Source organism: Pseudorasbora parva, chromosome 17, assembly GCF_024679245.1.
Source record: "Pseudorasbora parva isolate DD20220531a chromosome 17, ASM2467924v1, whole genome shotgun sequence".
Lineage (NCBI taxonomy): Eukaryota > Metazoa > Chordata > Actinopteri > Cypriniformes > Gobionidae > Pseudorasbora > Pseudorasbora parva.
Window position 1 is genome coordinate 25,204,124 of NC_090188.1, and position 22,206 is coordinate 25,226,329.

The 22,206-nt window shown below is 38.6% G+C and overlaps 1 protein-coding gene across 3 annotated transcripts in view; it reads left to right on the plus strand.

Annotated features, from left to right (window-relative positions):
* Positions 1–22,206, plus strand: part of jag2a (jagged canonical Notch ligand 2a) — a 47,427-nt gene that overhangs the window by 19,967 nt on the left and 5,254 nt on the right. For 2 of the 3 annotated variants that reach the window (XM_067421143.1, XM_067421142.1), the window contains 22 exons: positions 321–575; positions 2,283–2,343; positions 3,609–3,739; positions 4,754–4,873; positions 4,989–5,102; positions 5,184–5,297; positions 8,731–8,844; positions 9,375–9,421; positions 10,972–11,145; positions 11,234–11,384; positions 11,607–11,771; positions 11,865–11,978; positions 14,899–15,012; positions 15,092–15,205; positions 15,410–15,526; positions 15,753–15,780; positions 16,007–16,092; positions 16,355–16,468; positions 17,826–17,941; positions 18,141–18,395; positions 18,516–18,647; positions 21,591–21,744. In XM_067421143.1, coding sequence (XP_067277244.1) covers positions 321–575; positions 2,283–2,343; positions 3,609–3,739; positions 4,754–4,873; positions 4,989–5,102; positions 5,184–5,297; positions 8,731–8,844; positions 9,375–9,421; positions 10,972–11,145; positions 11,234–11,384; positions 11,607–11,771; positions 11,865–11,978; positions 14,899–15,012; positions 15,092–15,205; positions 15,410–15,526; positions 15,753–15,780; positions 16,007–16,092; positions 16,355–16,468; positions 17,826–17,941; positions 18,141–18,395; positions 18,516–18,647; positions 21,591–21,744 — 2,790 coding nt within the window. The remainder of the gene's footprint in view (positions 1–320; positions 576–2,282; positions 2,344–3,608; positions 3,740–4,753; positions 4,874–4,988; positions 5,103–5,183; positions 5,298–8,730; positions 8,845–9,374; positions 9,422–10,971; positions 11,146–11,233; positions 11,385–11,606; positions 11,772–11,864; positions 11,979–14,898; positions 15,013–15,091; positions 15,206–15,409; positions 15,527–15,752; positions 15,781–16,006; positions 16,093–16,354; positions 16,469–17,825; positions 17,942–18,140; positions 18,396–18,515; positions 18,648–21,590; positions 21,745–22,206) is intronic. The other variant, XM_067421144.1, reaches the window with a different exon arrangement.

Genomic DNA, 22,206 nt, shown 5'->3' on the forward strand with positions numbered 1-22,206 from the left:
GTGTTTGTGTTTTCTTGGAGGTGGTGGGTGGTGGTGGGGTTCTTCCTGGTCTGTTCCTGATTGTATTGTTTCCTCACTGGCTCCCAAGCAGTCTGAGACAAGTGAGTGTGTTCCACTGAAGTAGGAAAACAGACCGTTCTTCATAATTGATGCACACACACACACACACACACACACACACACACACACACACACACACACACACACACACACACACACGCACACGCACACGCACACACACACGCACACGCACACACACACACATGCATATAAAGCAATATTATATATAGTTTATAATATATTTTTTGTCTCTGTCACAGGTGATGATCTGTTGATCGAGAGGAGTATTAATCGTGGAGAAATGAACCCTGGAGAGGAGCAACGGATCATTCAGTACAAGGGCCAAACAGCCAAAATCCAGTACAGCGTGCGTGTGCGCTGCGACCGCTTTTACTACGGCAACAAGTGCAACAAACAGTGTCGCCCCCGAGATGATTACTTTGGCCATTATATATGCGATCACTTCGGCAATCACCAGTGCATGGAGGGTTGGACCGGGCCAGACTGCACGAAAGGTGTTCAAGTGTATACATTTGTTCATGAGTAAATTTTGGTACATAATGCATAAAGAGAGAAAGAAAGGTGGCGATAGCAACCTTTGGTGTTTTGACGTCTTCAGCAATGCAACAAGGCTCCATTAAAGTCACCACAAAATCATAACTGACCATTTTTTTATTTATTATAAATGATTTATCTGTGCACATCACTATTTTTCTATTCACAATCTCTCGTAATGTTAACTTAATAAGTGTACCCTCCCCAACGACATCTCGTTGAAGATTCTGTGATCTCACATGAGATCACAACAATTAGCAAACAACAATGATCCAACAATCATCAATTCTTGATGAACAAAATCAAGTTATACTACTTGTTTCACTCGGGTATACATTATTGAGAAAACAGACCAGAGATCGAAACAGAGATCGCAATTCATTTCATGCCAACTTTAACGATATATAAACAAATCCTTTTTTGCGCTTGCAACTGTTTGTAATATCAAACATGCCGTGCACTTTATTTCCTCAATACTGGACATATCAAACAGCCCCTCCCATTTTTCTGCTTTTTTTAAAATCCAATAGCATTTTGTTCATATCAAAGATCAGCCAGATCCATTCAGCTCAGTATAGTCAAAGTTTCCTCCTAATCTCTAAACGTTTCTCCTCCTAATCTGCCATATCTCTTTAAACTATAACATTTTGCGCAGACTTCAAAGGGATCCGATAAGTTTTCTGGTCTGCGCCAACTCACTCACATGATCCACTCTGTGCTATCATGTCTCTGGACGGAGCAGCATGTATGCGTGCTGTGGCAGTTCGCGTAACACTAACGTGAAACCAGGCTTCATTCCCCCAAATGGAAATAACATTTACACTGAATCATTCCCTGTCCCCCAAGTGCCATTCACCATATAGAAAAAAGTAAATGTGTGAACAAGTGTCAAAATCACTGATCCATATTGGTGGAAGTGAAAAACTGTATGTTTTGAATGCTTATATCGTCTGAATGCGAATTTTGTCATTGTTTTGGAGCACACTAGCTTGTAGATTAACAGTAAAACTAATATATTCATTCTAAAAGACAAAACAAATTTTGATTTCATAGGGACTTTAAATAGATAATTCACCCAAAATTTAAATGTGATGTTTATCTGCTTAGCCCCAGGGGCATCTAAGATGTAGGTGTGTTTGTTTCTTCAGTAGAACACAAATTAAGATAACACAAATTAAGATTTTTAACTCCAACCGTTGCTCATATAATGCATGTCAATGGAGTCTAATTCTAATTAATATCTTTAATATCCACAACACAAAGATCTCAGGCAATAGCAGAAATAATTACTCAAACACAACTACATACACATCTAGAATAATGGACAAAGAACTATGGAAAATAAGGGCTTAAATACATGGCAAGTAATGAGGATACAAATTAGACAACAGTTAATGAAATTAGTAACTATGGGAACAAACTAGTGGCTGGAAAACAAGAACAAAGGGAAAAGGTACTGGACCTTAAACCAAAACACAATGAACATAACATAATCCTGACAACAACCTTTGGGTGACCTCCAGCAATAAAATCGTTATATACAGTATGTGTATAACGCCTAACACCTTATTGGTGCTGTCATCAGTTTCTGACTGTAAATCATATGTCTTTATGAAGGGAGAGCAAAGGAATATAATAAGGTTCATTCATACTTCTCTGTCTTTCAGCTATCTGTAAGCAAGGCTGCAGTGAGCTTAATGGAATCTGTGACGCTCCAGGAGAATGTGTGTAAGTGTTAGTTGATCTCTCTCTATTCTCAGGTCATGCATCCCGAAGAGATGAATGAGTCTGTTCGTTAGAGTAAAATTATTGCACACACATTTGCTTGCATGTACAGCAGCTTTAAATAGTCCTGAATGAGCTGAGGTGACCTACAATATGATAATATTAGCTCCACCTTCCTTATGAATGGCTGAGTGGTTGGCTATTTTCAGAATGGAATACTGTTTACTATTATAGTTAAATGACCTTTCTGTGTTTGTCCCATGACCTCTTCACATTTGCATGTTTAATATCATCTTGGAAATTTAAAAAAAAAAAAAACATTTGGCTGTTAAATTATCATAAAAGAAAGATGTTCAAAATGGTTCAACTTCATATCGGTTCACCTGTCACACTGGAAAAAGTAGACTCTGATATAGTATACATTGTAAAGTGGCAAATGTAGTAGGTCAAATTAGTATTACTGTACAGTACATGCATACTAAAAGTTTATACTGCAGAAATAGCATAGTATGGTATTATGCTGTTTTGAAAATAACCACTGATCCCTGTCTCACAAGTGTGTCTGAGTGATGTTTCGTTTCCTCTGCGGTAATTCAGAAATCTGTTAGAGTATGTGAGGTGGAAATGACCTTTGACCAGCAGTCTGTCTGGAATTCAGTGCTGTCTAAGATTAGGAAAGAGACATAGGTCACGACCTGTGTCTGCTACTGGAAAGAAGTTTACACTCCTCTCCTGCTGATACTCAGACTTCCCTCCCTCGGAGTTACTGGTGTGGTGTACATGTAATGTGTGACAACATTTTCTGTGTAAATAGAATACTTGTGTAAACTTGAACACATAGTAAGTTGACATGGTTTAATAGGTCTTACTGCTGTACCATAGATGTGTTCATTACTAGTACTATAAGTTCTGTATTTTTACTTTTTCAAAAAACTATTCTGTATGATTTCTAAACTGTATTCTGTATTTATAAACCAAAAATGTCCCCACAAGGACGATGATTTCATATATTGCCATCTTTGTGGGGACATTTTTTCCCATAATGTAGGGTTTACCAGGACCACAAACACACACTCCTGATCATGCTTTACTTTACTTTACTTTACTTTACTTTACTTTACTTTACTTTACTTTACTTTACTTTACTTTACTTTACTTTACTTTACTTTACTTTTTGTTTATAAAGGGACCATGTACAATAACATACATTTTTCCATTCCATGTACCGGCTATAGCTAAAAGCTATTTTTCACCTGCTGGTGTTGTAGGTGTAGGTACGGCTGGCAGGGCCCACTGTGCGATGAGTGTTTGCCGTTCCCGGGGTGTATGCATGGCACCTGTGTGAAACCCTGGATGTGCACATGTGAGAAGAACTGGGGTGGACTTATGTGTGACAAAGGTAGATTGAGTTACTTTTTTTCCAGCAAATATAGATGGAATTAAAGGGATAATTCACCCCAAAGTGAAAATTACCCCATGATTTTTCTCACCCTCAAGCCAACCTAGGTATATATGACATTATACATCATATATACTGATCCGACTTTATGCACTTTTTCCGTAAGTTGAATATGGAAGACGGTGTGGCGGAAGCTAAATATTTTACTTACAAAAATGTATCACTTCGCTTCAGAAGGCCTTTAATAACCCCCGGAGCTGTGTGGATTACTTTTATAATGGATTGATAACTTTTTTGGGGCTTCAAATTTTGGGCTCCTATTCACTGCCATTATAAAACTTGGATTAGCAAGGACATTTTTTAATAACTCTTCAAGTATTCAAGTATTCTGAAAGAAGAATGTCATATGCACAGAGGATGGCTTGAGGGTGAGTAAATCATGGGGTAATTTTCATTTTTGGGTGAACTACCTCTTTAAGCAGTATATTATGTAATAAAAAAAAATCTAAAATGTACAAAATATTAGAAAAAATTAGAAAAAAAAACAAAACAAAAAAAAAACACAAGCGTTGTTGTGTTTTTTTTTAGTTGTAATAAATGCTGTTCTTTTGAACTTTTTGTTCATCAAAGAATCCTGAACAAAAAAATTGGTTTGCACAAAAAAATTAATCATCACAACTTTATTAACATTGATAATAATTAGAAATGTTTCTTGAGCACTAAATCAGTGTATTAGGATCATGTGATACTGAAGACTGTAATGATGTAATAAGAAATGATGCTAAAAAGCTATTTTAAATGGTAATAATATTTAACTTAAAAAAAACAAAAGATTTGCAAACATACACACTCATAAAAGAACCCACTTAGTATATGAGATCCCTGGTGCTATGATCCGAAACTTCTAATTTAACAGTTTTTTCTGCTTCGAATGACATTGCAGCTTTTTCTGCCAAAATCATTCCTGCTGGAAAAGAAAGATTGTGTATTGTTTATTTGTTTGTGTCTGTACAGATCTAAATTACTGTGGCACACACAAGCCCTGTGTAAATGGAGGCACGTGTCTAAATAAAGAACCGAATGAATATTTCTGCTCTTGCCCTGAGGGTTACTCCGGCCAAAACTGCCAAATCGGTAAGAAAGCTTTTTGATACTCTGACAAAGGTTGATATATAATGTAACATTCTTGCAGTAAGTTTGACTTATCAAGGTTTACCAAAACGTGTGTGTGTGTATTTGTACCTTACAGCCGAGCATGCGTGCATGTCAAACCCATGTGCAAATGGCGGGACATGTCATGAGCTGACATCAGGGTTTAAGTGCCAGTGTCCCCCAGGGTGGGATGGCCCAACTTGTGCTAAAGGTCAGAAGTCACTCACTTTTTAAAGCAGACTATACTCTCAATTACGCACATTTATTTACATTTTGTGTACTTGTGTTTCAGACAAAGATGAGTGCGCGTCAAACCCGTGCGCTCATGGGGGGACCTGCTTTGATCTGGAGAATGGCTTTGACTGTTTATGCCCTCCACAGTGGACTGGCAAGACCTGTCAGATAGGTGAGGGCCATGTGTGTGTATACTGATTTTATACTCAAAACTAATGGGGGGGCCACAAAACATTACCACTTTTAACTGGATCCTATCACGTCTAAATAAGGGGCCGCATTGCACCGCTCAAGTATCAGTAGTTCTCTGAGTTTGCATAGTGCTTGTTTAATGTAATGAGGTGTGTAACTGAATGTCGCGTTTAGATCTTACATCACAAATTACTCACAGGTGATTGTATTACAACGCGAGTGTACTGTATGCTTGCATCTTTGATTGTTTTTTGTGAGTGCATGAGCGTCTGATATGCCGGTGTAACTATGTATATATGTTGGCATTGCGTGCTTGTATGTTTATTTAACCTGAGTTTGCGGGTATGTACTGTATGTGTGTGATATGGAATTTCGTCTAAGGCTGTATGGTCACGGTACATAGCTGAATATTATCTGTAACCAGACCCAGGTGATTTAAGTAAAGCTAAATATATCAACGGGCCTGGCAACTGCCAAGACAGGGACTAAATTTATCTTTTGCGGGACAGTATTAGAGTGATCAAGGGGTGCAGAAAGAAATGGGTGTGTTGGAAGTATTTTACTCTGCTGCTGCTAGTGCGACAGGAAATACGTTATAACCTGTAAACAAGTGCAGTGTGGAATTGTAGCTGTGGTGTCTGGTTATAGGGGGCGGGTCAGGTTTCCCCGGTAGTGCTCCGGTCTCAGGTGTGGAGCAGGCAGGGTTACCTGTGCAGGACTGAGGAGGGAGTTCAATTTCATCCAGGGCAAAACATCGGTCCCATACGGCCACACAACTTTAATCTGCTCACTTAATACACACTGTAGACTTCTGTACATATTACCCACATTTTCGCTGTGAAAATTGTATCAGAGTAAAGCATGCAGTGCATTTCATTATAAGTATCAATTTTAAATATTTTTTTTATAATACAATTGTAATTGTATTGTAACGGAAATATATAACGGATACATGAAGAATAGACAAAAATGGTATTATAGTTCAAGAATCAAGTATCAAGTAAAACGATTTGTTTTTCCTTTTGGCTGTTGTGGAAAAACAGCATTTACTTTAAACCTCTTCAAACTTCAAATAAAAGTGCAATAAACAGATTCCGATGGCCCTGACTCGGTTCACCTGTGTTAGCCGAATAAAAACACTCAAATGCAAATGCCCAGCGAGAAGCTCTTGGGCCAGGGGTTTTAGAAGCTGATAGGTAGAGCCCATGTGCACAAAGCTTTCTGAGCTTTATACTGTTATACTAAAATAATAATTTTTATATATTTTTTTATATATATTGGAAGAAAAACTGTGGTATGTTACTTTTAAAATAAAGTTTTGATAATTTATTATTATTACATTAGTATTAGTAATATTAATATTATTACACTGAAAAATATCTAAATTCTACTGTAACAGTAATATATTTGTTAAGACAAACCAGACTTTTATTTTGACGGGTTGCCGTGAATACCTTTGAGTTTTTTTGTGTTTATGATATGACGGTAGTTTTTCTCAAGTTAAACGGTAAAATGCTAATGAAGTGTCTCTCAGAGTGGCTCCAGAGATGACGGACATGCGTTAATGTCCTCGTATGAGATGGAAACACGCGATTGTCATGCGCAATTTTCTCTCTCTCTGTGTGTGTGTGTGTGTGTGCCGTAAATAAACAGCGGTTTGCGCCATTCATTCACAAGACCATGAACAGTAAAAAATATGGACGACGCACAAGACACGCAGGAATCGTATTTGTGCTGTTTACCACTCGCAGAGACTAGTCTATCACCAGATGCGTTCTCATCAACCAAAAATAGTTCGAGTTTTGGTAGCCTAGACTGCCCGTACCTGTGACTTCAGCTACCGCTGAGGCTGCCTGTCCTGAGACTGACGCACATTTTTGAAAAAAAGCATAGGGAAGAGATAATGTAGTTTTAATGTCCGATATTCCTCAAATATCATTCTAGTCCCGTCTCGTTAACAAAGAAATGGCATACGTTTCATCATAGTTTTCATCATCAGATATTAGTTAGTTTAGCTTGTCAACGTTTTGTTTTAGTCACAGAAAAAATGAGCGTTGACAAATATTTTTCGTCATCGTCTTTGTTAACAAAATTAACACTGCATCAGAGAATGCTCATTAATGTATATTTACTTCTTTGAAGTAATAAAGTATTCTCGTAAATTTATAATATGCCATTGAAAATACATACGGGTGAGGGGTTTGAATGCCGGTCACCATGTTGCCCCTCCATCTTGAAAGTACATTAGCCAAAGAGGGACATACCATAAATTCAAGCTTCGCCTTTTGCGTTTTAACACTCAATGGCATCGTGCCGAATGTGAAGAGGGGGATTGCCATGTTAATCTTGGACTAAATCGGCCACCGTAGGAGTTAAAACGAAATCAGAATTGAGAGGAACAGAAACTATTATTCACCGGATGGTCATATACCTTTTCACCGCTAGAGGGGGGGAAAATATCACACAGTGTAGCTTTAAAGGAAGTGTATGTAAGATTGTGGCCAAAACTGGTACTGCAATTACTTTCAAATTACTGAAGAGAGATTAATCCCCCTTCCCCTGACTCGAGGTTGCCAGATAGGCGGCAGGATCCAGAAAGAACGTTTGTAGCTGCAGCTGTAGTAACTAGAGCAGATCTGGCAACCCAGATGCTGAACCGCTACTGACTTTGTGATTGGTAGATAGGTGGAGGGTGGAGCTTCAGGCCAAAACACAACATGACAACATCAACATCAGTTGAGGGCAGCAACAACAACTTTTAAATGACAATATCCTGGCCGGACTATTGTTGTCAGTGATATAAGTATTTGAAATTAACAAGATTTTTTAATGTCTAGTCATATCACATATCAGGGCCATTTTATGATGAATTGAGATACATTTCTTACATACAGTTCCTTTAAATAAATATTTTACATCTAAGGGGTTTGGCTAACAATAAAGTTTGGGAACCCCTGTTTTAGGTCAGTGTTTCTCAACTTCCCCATTGTCAACAACAATATTCAAAAAATATATTTTTAGATTTAAAATGTCTATGCAATAAAATATTTTAGAGCCTGTAATAAAAAATGCCCATAAAGTTATAAGATTGTATTTATTTGACTTTTATTCATTTAAAAATTTTGAGTGGTGAAATACAATAAGAAATATCTAGATTTTAGTTAGCAGTAGCTTATTTTATTGTCATAATGATGCCCTCTGTTTGAAAACCAAAGTTTCACCTTCTTTTTATGATCTTCTGGCACATGTTTTGGAGGCATAAGATCACTGATACTGTCTTTACAACACACTCAGGGGAATTTAAATGAGTTTGTTTATGTGGCTTTACACAACCGAGATCTTGTGCTTGGTGGTGGGGCTTATCTACCATGCTATCTCTAGCTCCCCTCATCCTCCTTTTCTCTCTCACACAGATGTGAATGAGTGTACGAGGAAACCTTGTCTAAATGCTTATGCTTGTAAAAATCTAATTGGTGGATATCATTGCAACTGCTACCCGGGCTGGGCGGGACCGAACTGTAATATCAGTCAGTATACAAACTCTATAAAGTCTACATCTCAAACTTTTCCCCTCTTTTTCTGCAAAGCAGCAAACTTTTGCTCTTTGTCCTGTTCTCTAACACTGATTAAAGCTGCTTTGCTTTTTATGAAGCAGAAAAATGGGTTTAAAGGAATAGTGCGCGCACCCCCCCCCCCCCACACACACACAAATTGCTTATCCTGTTGTTGTTCCAAACCCATAAGAATTTTTCTTTTGCTTTTCTCTTGCTTTTGCTTTGCTTTTCTCTTGGTGAAAAGTAAAAAAAAGTGACCAGCAGACTTTAAAACAAACAGAATTTTTTAAGAAAGCCATGAGCACATTGTCAAGGAAGTGAAGTCTTTTCTGTCTTCAGTTATTCTGTATTACTTTGTCTCTTAAAAGTTTTCTCCTAACTGTGCATGTGTTCTGTTATTCTGCCTGCTCTCGCATGTCTAACAGCTTTCAATCTCTTTTTCTTTGTTTTTACACATATTGAACCAGAATATTATGCTGATTGTTTTGATGATTATTTCACAGATGTCAACAGCTGTTATGGTCAGTGTCAGAATGGAGGAACCTGTCAGGTGGGCATATTCTTGTTTTATTTGCCATTTCTTTTTTCAGACATTCTGGGTTGAATCGAATGCAAGGCTTTTGTGCACTATGTTGGTATAGAAACCTGTATCTTGCACATTATTCATCCACAAACTGGTTTAATATGCCCTGCATCCATACCAATCAACACTCAGAACAATGTGTATAACTGTTTTATGATTGTACATAACTTAATTAGGTAAACATCGCTGTCAGTGTGTGCTAATATAAGATGCAATCAAGGGCCAGGTTCATTACTGAATATACTGTAGAAGAGATATATAAGCTTACTTAAAGGGGTGGTTCCGTGTTTTTTTTCAAGGCTTAGTTGTGTTTATGGGGTGCAGTATAACATGTCTTAATGCTTTTTTTTTTTAACGGCACATTTTTGTTATATTTGACCTTTATTCCACACCGCTGTCTCCATGTCCTTTGAACGGCTCGTTTACTTCCTGCTTCTTACCATTACGGGCGGAAGTCACATCTGCTGTGACTAGCAAGGGTTTATGATGTCACCAACCCGGGAAGAAGCTTGTTGTAGTCCAAACCAGCCGTTTTTGTAGGCAATAAACTGCCGTAACTTTACAAGACAATATCTCCGTTTGCATTGAACTTTCAGCTCTGTAACTTTGCAGATACTGTTTATGCTCAAGCAGCAACATTACACACTAACTAAAGTTAAAAAAGTGACATCGCATGCAACCACCCCTTTAAGATTTCTGTTGTAGTGTGCATGTGTTATTCACTATGGTTGTCATTGCTCTTGATGTTGCTTTTGTAATGGAGGCCAGCTAGTAGTCGCTGTGTGAGTAAACCTCACTCCTCTGATCTCAAGAGACCCTCTAGTGACTAATGCTAAAGGTTTCAGCCTTTAGCCTCCCTGTTAGAGCATCCAACTCTTATCCTGACGGCCCTGGGTTTAAGTCCTGCTAGGAGCAGGCGGCTCGAACAGGAGGGGTTACACTTGCTAGTGTAAGAAATTTTTTTCTTTTTCTAAGAATAGAAGAAATCAATAAAATTAACCCTGAACAAGCTGAATTCAAAACATACAGATTTAGCTTCCCGGTGTAAATACAGTCACACTTATTATGGAGATTAAAGATAGCAAAAGCATCTTTCTTCTATTCTCGAGGAATCTGTAAATGTTTGCACAGGTGTGAGCATACAAATGGTAAAGATAAAAATAAATCGAAATACTAATGGTAATTAAGCATATTTGGGCTATTTGGCTATTCTTAAAGGGACAGTAACATGTACATGATTTATTTTTAGAATATCTAAAAGTAGATATTCTGAGAAATGTCTCTAAATGTTTTGACTAGACAAAGGTTTTCAACATTGTTAAAAAAAATGTTCCGCAGAAGAAAGTAAGTCACTTTCTTTTTCAGTTTTGGGTGAATTATGCCTTTAAGCAAAAAACATTGAAATGCGATTTTATTATATAATTTATTGGTAATTTACTCCCTAACTTTTACAAGCTTGCTTGGGCCTCTGCCCTGCACACCTGTGAATCATCTCCACCTCTATGTGTATTTGTTAGGATGGTCGTCATGGTTATGTGTGCCAGTGCCAGCCGGAATTCATGGGAAGACACTGTGAAGTGCAGCAGAGCAGGTGTGCAAGCTCCCCATGCCAAAATGGTGCACGGTGCCGTTCGCTAGCCTTGGGCTATGAGTGTGAGTGTCTGTACGGATACACTGGGACCAACTGTGAGGTGAGGTCAATAATTACATATCCACACAAAAAAACTTTCTCTTTCTCAGTTGCTCATTTCCTCTCTCGTTCTCTCAATCCCTCTTTAGGTGCAGGCGGATCTATGCAGTCCAAACCCGTGTCAGAATAAAGCCCAGTGTCACTCTCTGCAGGGAGATTTTTACTGCACCTGCACAGATGAATATGAGGGGAAAACATGCAGTCAGCTACGAGACCACTGCAAGACCAGCACCTGCCAAGGTAGACGAATGACCTCACTGAAGGTCTGGTCAAATTTATGTTATGATGTTCCTGTAGCTCAAATGGTAGGGCACAGCGCTGGCAACACTAAGATTATGTTTGTATTTAATTTAAGAATTATTTTTGATTTTACTTTATATTATATGCACTCTTTCAAAGATCCTGATATTACATGATATTAATGACAATCTTTGTTTGATCTTGTTCTGTTTTTCCATTTAGTGATTGACAGCTGTACTATTGCCCTGACAACCAATGGAACAGCAAACACGATACGGCACATCTTATCAAATGTGTGTGGTCCTCATGGGCGCTGCATCAGCCAGTCTGGAGGAAACTTCACCTGTGCCTGCCAACCAGGATTCACTGGCACATACTGTCATGAGAGTGAGTAATATTACACAAATCCACATACACACACCATTATTAAACCTTCAATATAAACATACATGCAACATTCTTTTCTGCTTTCTCTCTCAGATATAAATGACTGTGCATCAGCTCCATGTCACAGTGGAGGAACATGCATTGATGACATTGACTCGTTCCGCTGTGTCTGTCCTGATGGCTTTGATGGGCAACTCTGTGAGCTGGGTAAAAATATCAGCTCTATATGCTTAAATGTTGTCTCTTAAAGTAGTTGAGTTTTAATCCCTTTAGTCCTATGAGAGGGATTTATTTACTGATTTAGAAAATTTCTCATTTGTACACTGCCATTTAAAAGTTTGGGGTCAGTAAGGTTTATTCAGCAAGGACACATTTAATTGATCAAATATGACAATAAAGACATTTTGTCAGGGTCGAGGGAGGCAGGGTCGAGGGAGGGAGGAGCCATGGTGGTAATTGGGCTGTCAACACCAGTGGAGTGACTGATGGAGATATAGCCAATGGTGGTATAGACCAACGCGAAAACGGAGAACAGATTATACCAAACGACACTGATGGCTTAGGAGACCGTGGTAGAGCTGCAGCAATGAGCATCCGAGTTGGAGCCAGGTTGCCAAAGGACCAAGGCAGATCTGAAAGGAGTATGGAGCCTAACAGAGACGATGGTGTGGAGTGACGAAGTGTAGCTGAAGGCCATAAGTCTGTGGCACAGGCAGGATGACGTTTGACCAAGGTACCTGAGGGATGAGAGCACCCACCTAGTGGAGCCATAAGGACAATGGTATCTGGTGAATCTGAGGGAGATAGGAGCCAAAGCATGTCAGACAGGTCGACAGGCCAAGGTGGAGTGACGGGGATTATAGCTGGAGGTGGAGCCAGGGCATCCTCTTCGCTGGGCGAAGCTGGAGACTGGAAGACCTGTGTGGGTGGGTGTTCTGAGACACAGGAGACTTCAAGTTGGACAGAACCAGCGGGGGCACAGGAGACTTCAAGGTGGGTGGGACCATCGGAAACACAGGAGACTTGAAGCTGGGGCGAGACCAGCCGGGATGGTTGACTCCACATCTTCAAAATGAGATGCAGTGGGCAGCTGCAGCTTACTTACAGCGTGGGAGTGTAGGCCGGGCTTTCCTCCATTCCCTATCAACCCTCTACACACACCTTGGCAATAGAATCACCATTGGCTAATACATTTTTTTTGTTTATTCACCAGACTGATATATTATTTTATTTAGATTAGTGCTGTCAAATCGATTAATATGTTTTAACTGCTTCCCAAATAAAAGTTTGTATTTATATAATATATGTGTATAATTAGTATGTCTATATATATATACGCACACATGCATGTATATATTTAAGAAATGTTTTTTTTATATTTATATATAAAATATTTATAGCCTAATATAAATTATATAAATATATACCGTATATACATGCAAATATTTCTTAAATATATGTGTGTATTCAAATATACATCATTATACACAGTACACACACATATATTGTCTACAGATTGTCTACAAACCAGAAGGTTGGTGGTTTGATCCCCGGTTCCACCTGACCAAGTGTCGAGGTGTCCATGAGCAAGACACCTAACCCCAGCTGCTCCCGACGAGCTGGATGGCGCCTTACATGGCTGACATCGCTGTCGGTGTATGAATGGGTGAATGTGAGGCGATATGTAAAGTGCTTTGGATGGCCATAGGGTCTGTTGAAAGCGCTATATAAATGCAGTCCATTTACCATTTACCATATATATATATATATATATATATATATATATATATATATATATATATATATATATATATATATATATATATATATATATATATATATATATATATATATATTGAACTTAGGACTGTTGGTGGTGCTTAAAACATTGTTGGTTATTCAAGTGTTTCTGTAAAAAATTATAATGGTAATAAATAATAGTAATTTTTAATAAGATAATAATACTACTAATCCTACTACTAATAACAATATACAACGCACTAAGTATTGATGAGCTGCTGGGTTCATGAATATTAATCAGGTTGTCTGCGTTCGCTCAAACTGATTTGCTGAAATCAAAACAGTGAAGGTAATGGAGGAGCACCAGCCAATGAGACTGCAGTTTCTGCATTAGTCCCACCCACTACCAGAGAAACCACATATCTTCTACTTGTACTTAAAGGCTGAATAATTCCAAATGAACTCGTTTGAAAAGGAAAACACAACAAAGAATATCGTTTACATGTAGCGCGTCGATTCTGTTGTGAGCCTTCACGCTAGAGTTTACAGTGCATCAAATCAGGTACTCACACAACTGATCAGATGCACTTTGGGGCTTGGGCTCCGGGGCAATGGTTTGGCTCAGTCCTCTTATCTGTCTCATGCATCGCTGCAGACTTGAGCTCTCTGTCTGTGCTGCGGGGTGATGGCTGCTGGGTTCTGAATTCGGAGTGGGGTGGTGATGTCCTCCGCTGGGGCAGATGGTGAACGCTGATCCCTTGTTTACCAGCACCCACTCACAAAAGCCAGTAAAAGGGACCGTTCCCTGTCAGGTGTGCCTTGGACCACACTATCTGGACCACTCACTCTGCGTTTTTCTATCCCCAGCCTCAGTGAGCAGTCAGGAAAAAATAAAATAAAAATCTCTCGTTTGGTCCTCCAGAGAACAGCCCTTCTGTTCTAGGCACAGTAGGGTAGGTCCATTTGTGAGGGGGAGAGGAAAAAAGAAATAAAAAATTGGCAAAAATCTGTTTTAGGTCTGGTATTTTGTCACGTTTGAGTGTGATAAAGCTCACAAAGAAAGTGTGGAGAAACAAAGCAGAACTGAACTACACATAGGGCTTAAATACATGGAAAGTGTAATAAAGGATAAAACGAAACAGATGTGGGACTAAACAGAACTAAGGCAGGAAGAGGAACAGAAACAGAACAAAAAGTGAAAATGAAACTACAGCGGATTATAAAAGAATATAAAAGTTACAGTGTCTTCTATCCAGGTTGCTTGTTTTTGTACTGAGATTTGGCAATACTGATATTTTTAAGCATTTAGCATTATTTGTCATGTTCTATACATAATCTTATCTATATATAATCGTATTTATCTTCAATCTTATAATGTTTCCTTCAGAGGTGAATGAGTGCAGTGGTGATCCTTGTCTAAATGGAGGTTTTTGTATTGATCTGCTGAATGATTTCTACTGTCGCTGCACTGACAACTGGAAAGGAAAGACGTGTAACTCACGTAAGTGAATTTATGAATGATTTTCATTTTAGGCACCTAACTGTCTGTGCTTGCACTCAAATTTGATTTGTTGTTACAGGAGACAATCAGTGTGATTCCAGTACATGTGCTAATGGAGGAACGTGCAAGGATCTTGGAGACTCGTTCCGATGTGTGTGCCCTGTTGGCTGGAGTGGCAGCACCTGTAACACAGGTGAGATAGAAACCAAAACACCTCCATGTTGAGCTCATTTAGTCTGTATCTTTCTCACTATCTGCTCTCTCTCTCTCTCTCTCTCTCTCTCTCTCTCTCTCTCTCTCTCTCTCTCTCTCTCTCTCTCTCTCTCTCTCTCTCTCTCTCTCTCTCTCTCTCTCTCTCTCTCTCTCTCTCTCTCTCTCTCTCTCTCTCTCTCTCTAGCCATGAACAGCTCATGTGAATCTCGTCCGTGTCTAAACGGCGGGACTTGTATTGGAGGGGGCAGCGTCTTCACTTGCGTCTGTAAGGAAGGATGGACGGGACCTCTCTGTGCTCAGGGTAAGACTACACACACTGATCTGTTTCCCCCTAGCATTTTCACTTTTCGAAAAATATCCACCAACTAAAACCTTGTGCATGTGTAATTGTGATTTACTCCCACGTGTATAGCTTTGATTGGGCTTCAGGTGTGCCGGCAGGCTGTGATTTGCCCTGACAGGTCTAGCTCTGATATATCCTCTGGTAGTTCTGCCTTCATGAGATATGTTTTTCATTCTGTTTTCAGATGTTGATGACTGCAACCCTCATCCCTGGTAAGTGATGCAACAGACAAAGTATGTGAAGAAAAGTACAGAACGGAGAACAAAAAACATAAGCACTCATGCAAACAACTAAACTTGTCATTCACAAAACTTTGGCAGAATTTTTTGGAAGGGAGATATAACTCCTACATTTAGCATGAGGGCCTACTAGTTAATGCATCTGTAGCAGCTTTATCATAGTATGCATCTTTATCTTTATCTGAACATCTCTCTGTAGCTATAATGGGGGACAGTGTGTGGACGGGGCCAACTGGTTTCGTTGTGAGTGCGCACCTGGATTTGCAGGGCCTGACTGTCGCATCAGTGAGTAAATACATCTGCACATACTGTATCTGTAAACAGATAGAATTCTCTCTGGTGATGTATGAACTTCTCCAGTCATATAGTCTGCATAAGAACTGTCCCTTTCTTACAATCAACTTGCAAGCTCGCAGATCTGCTCTATCAAATAAAAACAGTTTCACTCTGATGTATGTCACAGTACGGAAGATTAGACCTTTCACTACTTTCATTACATTACGACTTTAACACACTCTCTCTACTTCTGTCTCTCACTCGATCTCAGACATAGACGAGTGTCAGTCGTCTCCCTGTTCGTATGGAGCCACATGTGTGGATGAGATTAATGGATATCGCTGTCTGTGCCCAGTGGGACGAGCTGGACCGCGCTGCCAGGAGTGTGAGTTCCCACTGACAGACCACCCTACTTGTTTGCATTATGAGAAATGAAGTGTTGAAAAACTTTGCCGCTCTACTCATGTTGTGTGAACACACCTTAACTTGAGCCAAATGAAACTGGACCAGACTAAATTGCCTGTTTCAACAGGGTCTGTGGTGGTACTGCAGGGGCTTCGCCAACATTTGTGTTTGTGGTGGTGGGGGTTGGGGGGAATTAAATACGTGTTAAAAAAAACCTTTAAAAAAAACATTCAGGGAAATGTTTCATTGTCTTTCCCACATTAAAATCATTAAGTCAAATATTATGATTATTTATTCATTCAAATGATGCCATATTATTTAATGATGCATATTATTATAAGCCATGCATTTATCTACATTATATAATGGAGGTCCCTGGTTCTATTTATTTTATTTAAAAAACAGTTATTTAAAGGTTCACCCAAAAATTAAAATTCTCTCATTAATTACTTCCCCTCATGTTGTTTGACACCCGTAAGACGTTCATCATGTGTTGAAATCTGATGGTTCAGAAAGGCCTTTATTGACACCAATGTCATTTCCTCTCTCAAGACCCATAAAAAGCACTAAAGTTGTTGTTAAAAGTCCATCTCACTACAGTGGCTCTACAATAACTTTATGAAGCAATGAGAATAGTTTTGCGATAGTCATGCGATCCGAATCCTGAATCGATACGCTGATTTCATAACAGTTCAAAGCTTTGTTTTGAAATCGGCCTATCACTATATGTCATATTTAGTTTGTTGTTTATTGTGCACAAAAACTATTCTCGTTGCTTCATAAAATGATTGTAGATAGACTTTGTAACAACGTCTTTAGTGCCTTTTATGGGTCTTGAGAGAGGAAATGACATTGGTGTCAATGAAGGGCTTTCTGAGCCATCGGATTTCAACAAAAACATCTTAATTTGTGTTCCAAAGATGAACAAAGGTCTTACGGGTGTCGAACAACATGCGGGTAAGTAATTAACAACATCATTTTCATTTTTGGGTGAACTAACTCTTTAAGAAAACTGTTTTCTATTTTAATATATTTTGTAATTTATTCCTGTAAAGGCAAAGCTCCATTTTCAGCATCATTACTCCAGTCTTCAGTGCTCAATAAACATTTCTTCTTATTATCAGTGTTTAAAAGTTGATTTTTAATTTTTTTAAAAAAAATTGTGGAAACCGTTTTTCCAGTAATTTTTGATGAATTTTGATGTGTTTACTGTCAAATTTGATGAAGTTAATGCATTCCTACTGAATATTCAATTCATTTTAGGGGTAAAAATGACTGACATCAAACTTTTCTCTCTTTCTTGCTCTGCGTTCCTCTTCATCTCTTGTCATCTGTAGTCATTGGTGTTGGAAAGGCATGCGAACGCTCAGGGTTGCAACTTCATCACGGTGATCGTTGGAAGGATGAGTGCAACAGCTGTCAGTGCATGAACGGAAACATCAGATGCACTAAAGTGAGTCCTATGATCTACCTCAGACTGTTCTGCTGTACCAGCCTAATACTTACAGTGCAATTGTAGTCACATTTAGTATAAAATTTAAATGTTAGAAGGAGTTAAAAAGGTAAAAATGCATTTCACAAACAATTTTTTTTAATTTTATTCCTAGTTTATTTTTCATTCCTGATTATGTTTTTTTTTTATTGTGCCCCAGGTGCGTTGTGGTCGTCAGCCCTGCACGTTGCAGTCAGACTCTGGTGAGCCACAGCGCCTCCTGTGTCTACGAGGACAGGAGTGTGTAGCGCATCATTTCCTGTCTTGCCTCCGTCCACCCTGCAGTCAGCTGGGGTTATGCACCACCTCTGAACGTCTACAGCCCACCAGCACGCGGTGCTTACCCAACAACAGCTACCTAGATAATAACTGTGCTCACGTTACTCTTGTATTTGACTCTGACAGTGTCCCACAGGTAAGAATTTGTCATTTAGTAAATGCTGAAAGTTTTGAAAGACAGATACACTACTTATTATCTCAGACGAACCTGATTTCCAATCAAAACAACAACATTTGTGGCATGTTTGTTTGACAGGGTACAACTGCTGAAGGTGTTTGCACGGAGCTAACGTATCTGCCAGTCACACGAACCCTGGCCAAAGACCACTACCTTTCCATTCTTTGTGACCAATCACCGTCCAACCATAATGCTGTGGCCGTTGCTATGGTAAGATCACTCACTTCAACTATCAGTCTTTAAAAGGGTCATGAAACCCTGAACCAAATTTTCTGAGATTTTAACTGTAATATGTGTGTTGAACATCATGGATAGTAACTACCTATGTTACTATCTGTTAGTTTTGAATGTGGGAGACAACTAGTTCATTTTAAGCCTTTTTGCTCTTTTCTTGGTTTAAATTCATCTTCATGTCAACGTCATAGGTTGTGATGTTTTCTTGTACTATAGTACGGCGATGACTCATCACTGTCTCATAATTATTCACAAGACTGCTTGTCTTTATCCTATAAGAAGATACCCTGCGGTCTCTTCAATAGATCCTGAGTCTACGACACAAACGCAATTCGTCCGCGCTGTGAGTGTAACCGCTCTTCACGGCTATTTAACCGACCAAACGGCACATATAACTCCACTAAATAATCCTCAGAGGTTATTAAAGTTATACAACAGCGTGTTCACATATATTTTCAAAGCAAAGAACAAATTGCGATTGGCTGTGCATTAAATTGTGCATTGAATTATAGTTGTCACTGGATATATGTATTTGTGTAATGGTGAGCTTACAAATCCTTGTGTGTATTGTGTTGCTTGTAACGTTTGCAGCGTGCATTTGTAGGAGGCTTTGATGCTTTTAATGAGAGCGAAATAAAACAGTATGAATCAAAAAAGGCCGTTGCTGTGCTGTCAGCCATCAGTGTCCCATCACTCCCCTGCACTCCGCCGCTAAACCACGCCCACTTTTATAGCATTTTTCAAAACTGTGGTGAGAACTGACTGCTGGTGAAACAGGGGGTTTCATGACCCTTTAATCCTATGAAATTACCACATGAGTTATAAACAAGCCTGATACCCATGTTCAGTCTCAGCTGTGCTAAGAAAAAAATCAACACTTACATACAACATAAAAATACTGGTAACAAGCTAAAAAAAGGTTAATGACTAAGATTTAACTCAAAATCTACTGTAAAGTCCTTAAAATGATGCACTTTAACTGATGCTTTATTTGTTTTTTGTCTTGTGTCCCACAGAAAAAAGTCTAAATGTGTAGGATGTCACAGCTTGATCCCTGTTCTTAAACAGTACACAAAATGCATTCGAACCAAAAAGTACAGTTGACATTCACAATAAAGCTTTTTATGATCAATTACCGTCTGCTATTAATGGACACGCCTCAAACTTGGAAAGTCAGGCCTCAAAGAAAATCCCAAGTTTCCTACTGCTAAACACAACTGTGGTTAGATTTATGTGTTCTCATCTCGTAAAAGCAATCACTCTGACATAAAACAGTATGTATCAAAATACTGATGTTTTCATCCAGTAACAGTGTTCCTGAAACCATCACATCTGTTTTTCTTCACTTTGGAGTGTTTATTTCTCTCTTTCCATCTCACTTCTGCTTTAAAACATTTCCCTGCCTGTTCTCCAGTTTGCACTCCTTCAAAAAAGGCACTTTAAATCCGTCTGATGGCTTCAAAAGAGTGCTTGTAAAATTGGATTATTTTTCTTTATTTAAATGTATATGTTTCATATAAAAAAATAAATCCAGCTTTTCACCTTTGACGTACCTCACCTGTCCTGCTCTACACAGTCTCATCTTTCTCTCTCTCTCTTTCTCCTTCACTCGCTCTGAGACCATTGCTGTAGTAATGCAGACTCTTAAGGAAAGGTTTGGTCCTCTACTTTAAGCCCTTAATGGCCAGAATCTTAGTTCTACTCCTTCTGTGATGTTGTAATACTCTTAAGATTTATGTTGTAAGTAACACTGAAAGATTTCCGGAAAAGGACCGGTAACCTTTTATGGTGTAAGCTCTCATAAGACTTTGCTTTGTGCTGATGTTATGAGCTCAGCACTGGGACGTCCCCTGTTGAATCCAGTGTGGGTATACTCTGACTATTATCACAGAAAAATTATTTGTGGCTGGTCATGAAATTTAAGGGAAAGGTGAATAACTTGCTCAGTCATTTCTGATCTAGCAATTATTTTTCCCTTTAAAATCCTCTAAGCAATAAAGCATTACCTATGTAATGCTGTCTTTCTTTCTCAGTCATTCCAATTTACAACATGTCTCAATCATTCCTCCTTCCCTTTTCTCTGACTGTCCTTTTTTCTAGTTTTTCAGTTTCGGCAGTCAATTGCTTTATCCCTTTAAACTCATCTTTGATCACCAAAATTACATATTTAAATGTTTTTTTTCCTGTGAAACAAAACCGTTTTAATGCCTTAAAATAGCTCAACTGTAACTCCCTGGCTTCATTTAGCATGCGTGTATACATTATGCCCTGCCTACACTCACTCACATCAGAGATCCACTCGCTCAACTTTTACTCAAGTAACTGTAGTAAACGCTGCACAAAGGTTTCGCTCTTTACAATGTCTGACACATAACGGTAATTCATATGATTAGCCTTTTTATTTGACTACGTTATAAAACAGCTAATTATGTGTTGCTAATGTTACACAAACCATGTTCCCGTCCTCACCTTCTAAAAATCAGCATCCATAATCTTAAAAGTTTTAAGTTAGAAACGCTTTGAACATAGAATGTCAGTCGAGAAAGGTACAGACAGTCAAACCAAAAATGTATTCAGACACCTGATATATATTTTTTATTATTTTTACTAGTGGGTGCAGAACATTATAGTTCATTTATGTAAGTGAGGATAGCAAAATAAAGTAAACTGTGACATATTATACCCAAAAATTCTTCATGCAGTGGACTACCAGGAATTTCTTTTCAAAAACAAGTGATATAATTGTTTAATTAGTATTGAAATTTTGTTCAATATAATTAGTTTGAATTAGTACTGTTCCCTGACAGTGTAATTGTTTTGTGTTGGGATTAGTGGATGTTTAATTAAAACATCAGGACTAATGCTGAGAGAAAGGACTTGAGTTTGCACATTTTCATTTGCTCTTTTTGTTTTCCTCAGTCATATGAGCAAAACACCTTTGTTGAGGAAGAAGCTCAGATACAGGATGTTGTCCGCGCCATCATTGATGTTCTGTCCAAACCTCACAACAGCACATTACTGGTAGCTGTGAGAGAGGTCAGAGTTGACACTCAGGATCCGCGCCCCCAAGTTGGTGAGTGAGATGTGTGTCCTTTCTCTTTTCACCTGCTCATCCTTTCTAACTCTTAAAAGTTTGGGGTCAGTAGGGAGAGTAGGGTAAGATGGGACAAGATTAGAGAAAATAAGGCAGAAGTACAATGAAAGTATCTAAAGTAATTTCAGGATCTTTGCTATCATTTGAAGTGATCAGAATACATTTATGAAAATATGCCTTCTTATTAAAAAAAGTGTTAATGTGGCTCAATTTACCCCAGGTTAGGGGAAAGTTGATCCGAGTCAGTGGGTAAGTTGCACCATCTGGGCGTGGACCATCTAAATGAATCTAAATCAAACCAATGTTTGTAAAAACATAATTTACCTCTTTTAAAATCATTCAATAATGAAAATTCCTTTTAAAAATAGTACTATTTCTTTTCTTAAAGGTAACTTAAACAACATAACATTTTTCTTTGCATGCATTTCTGAAACAATATGT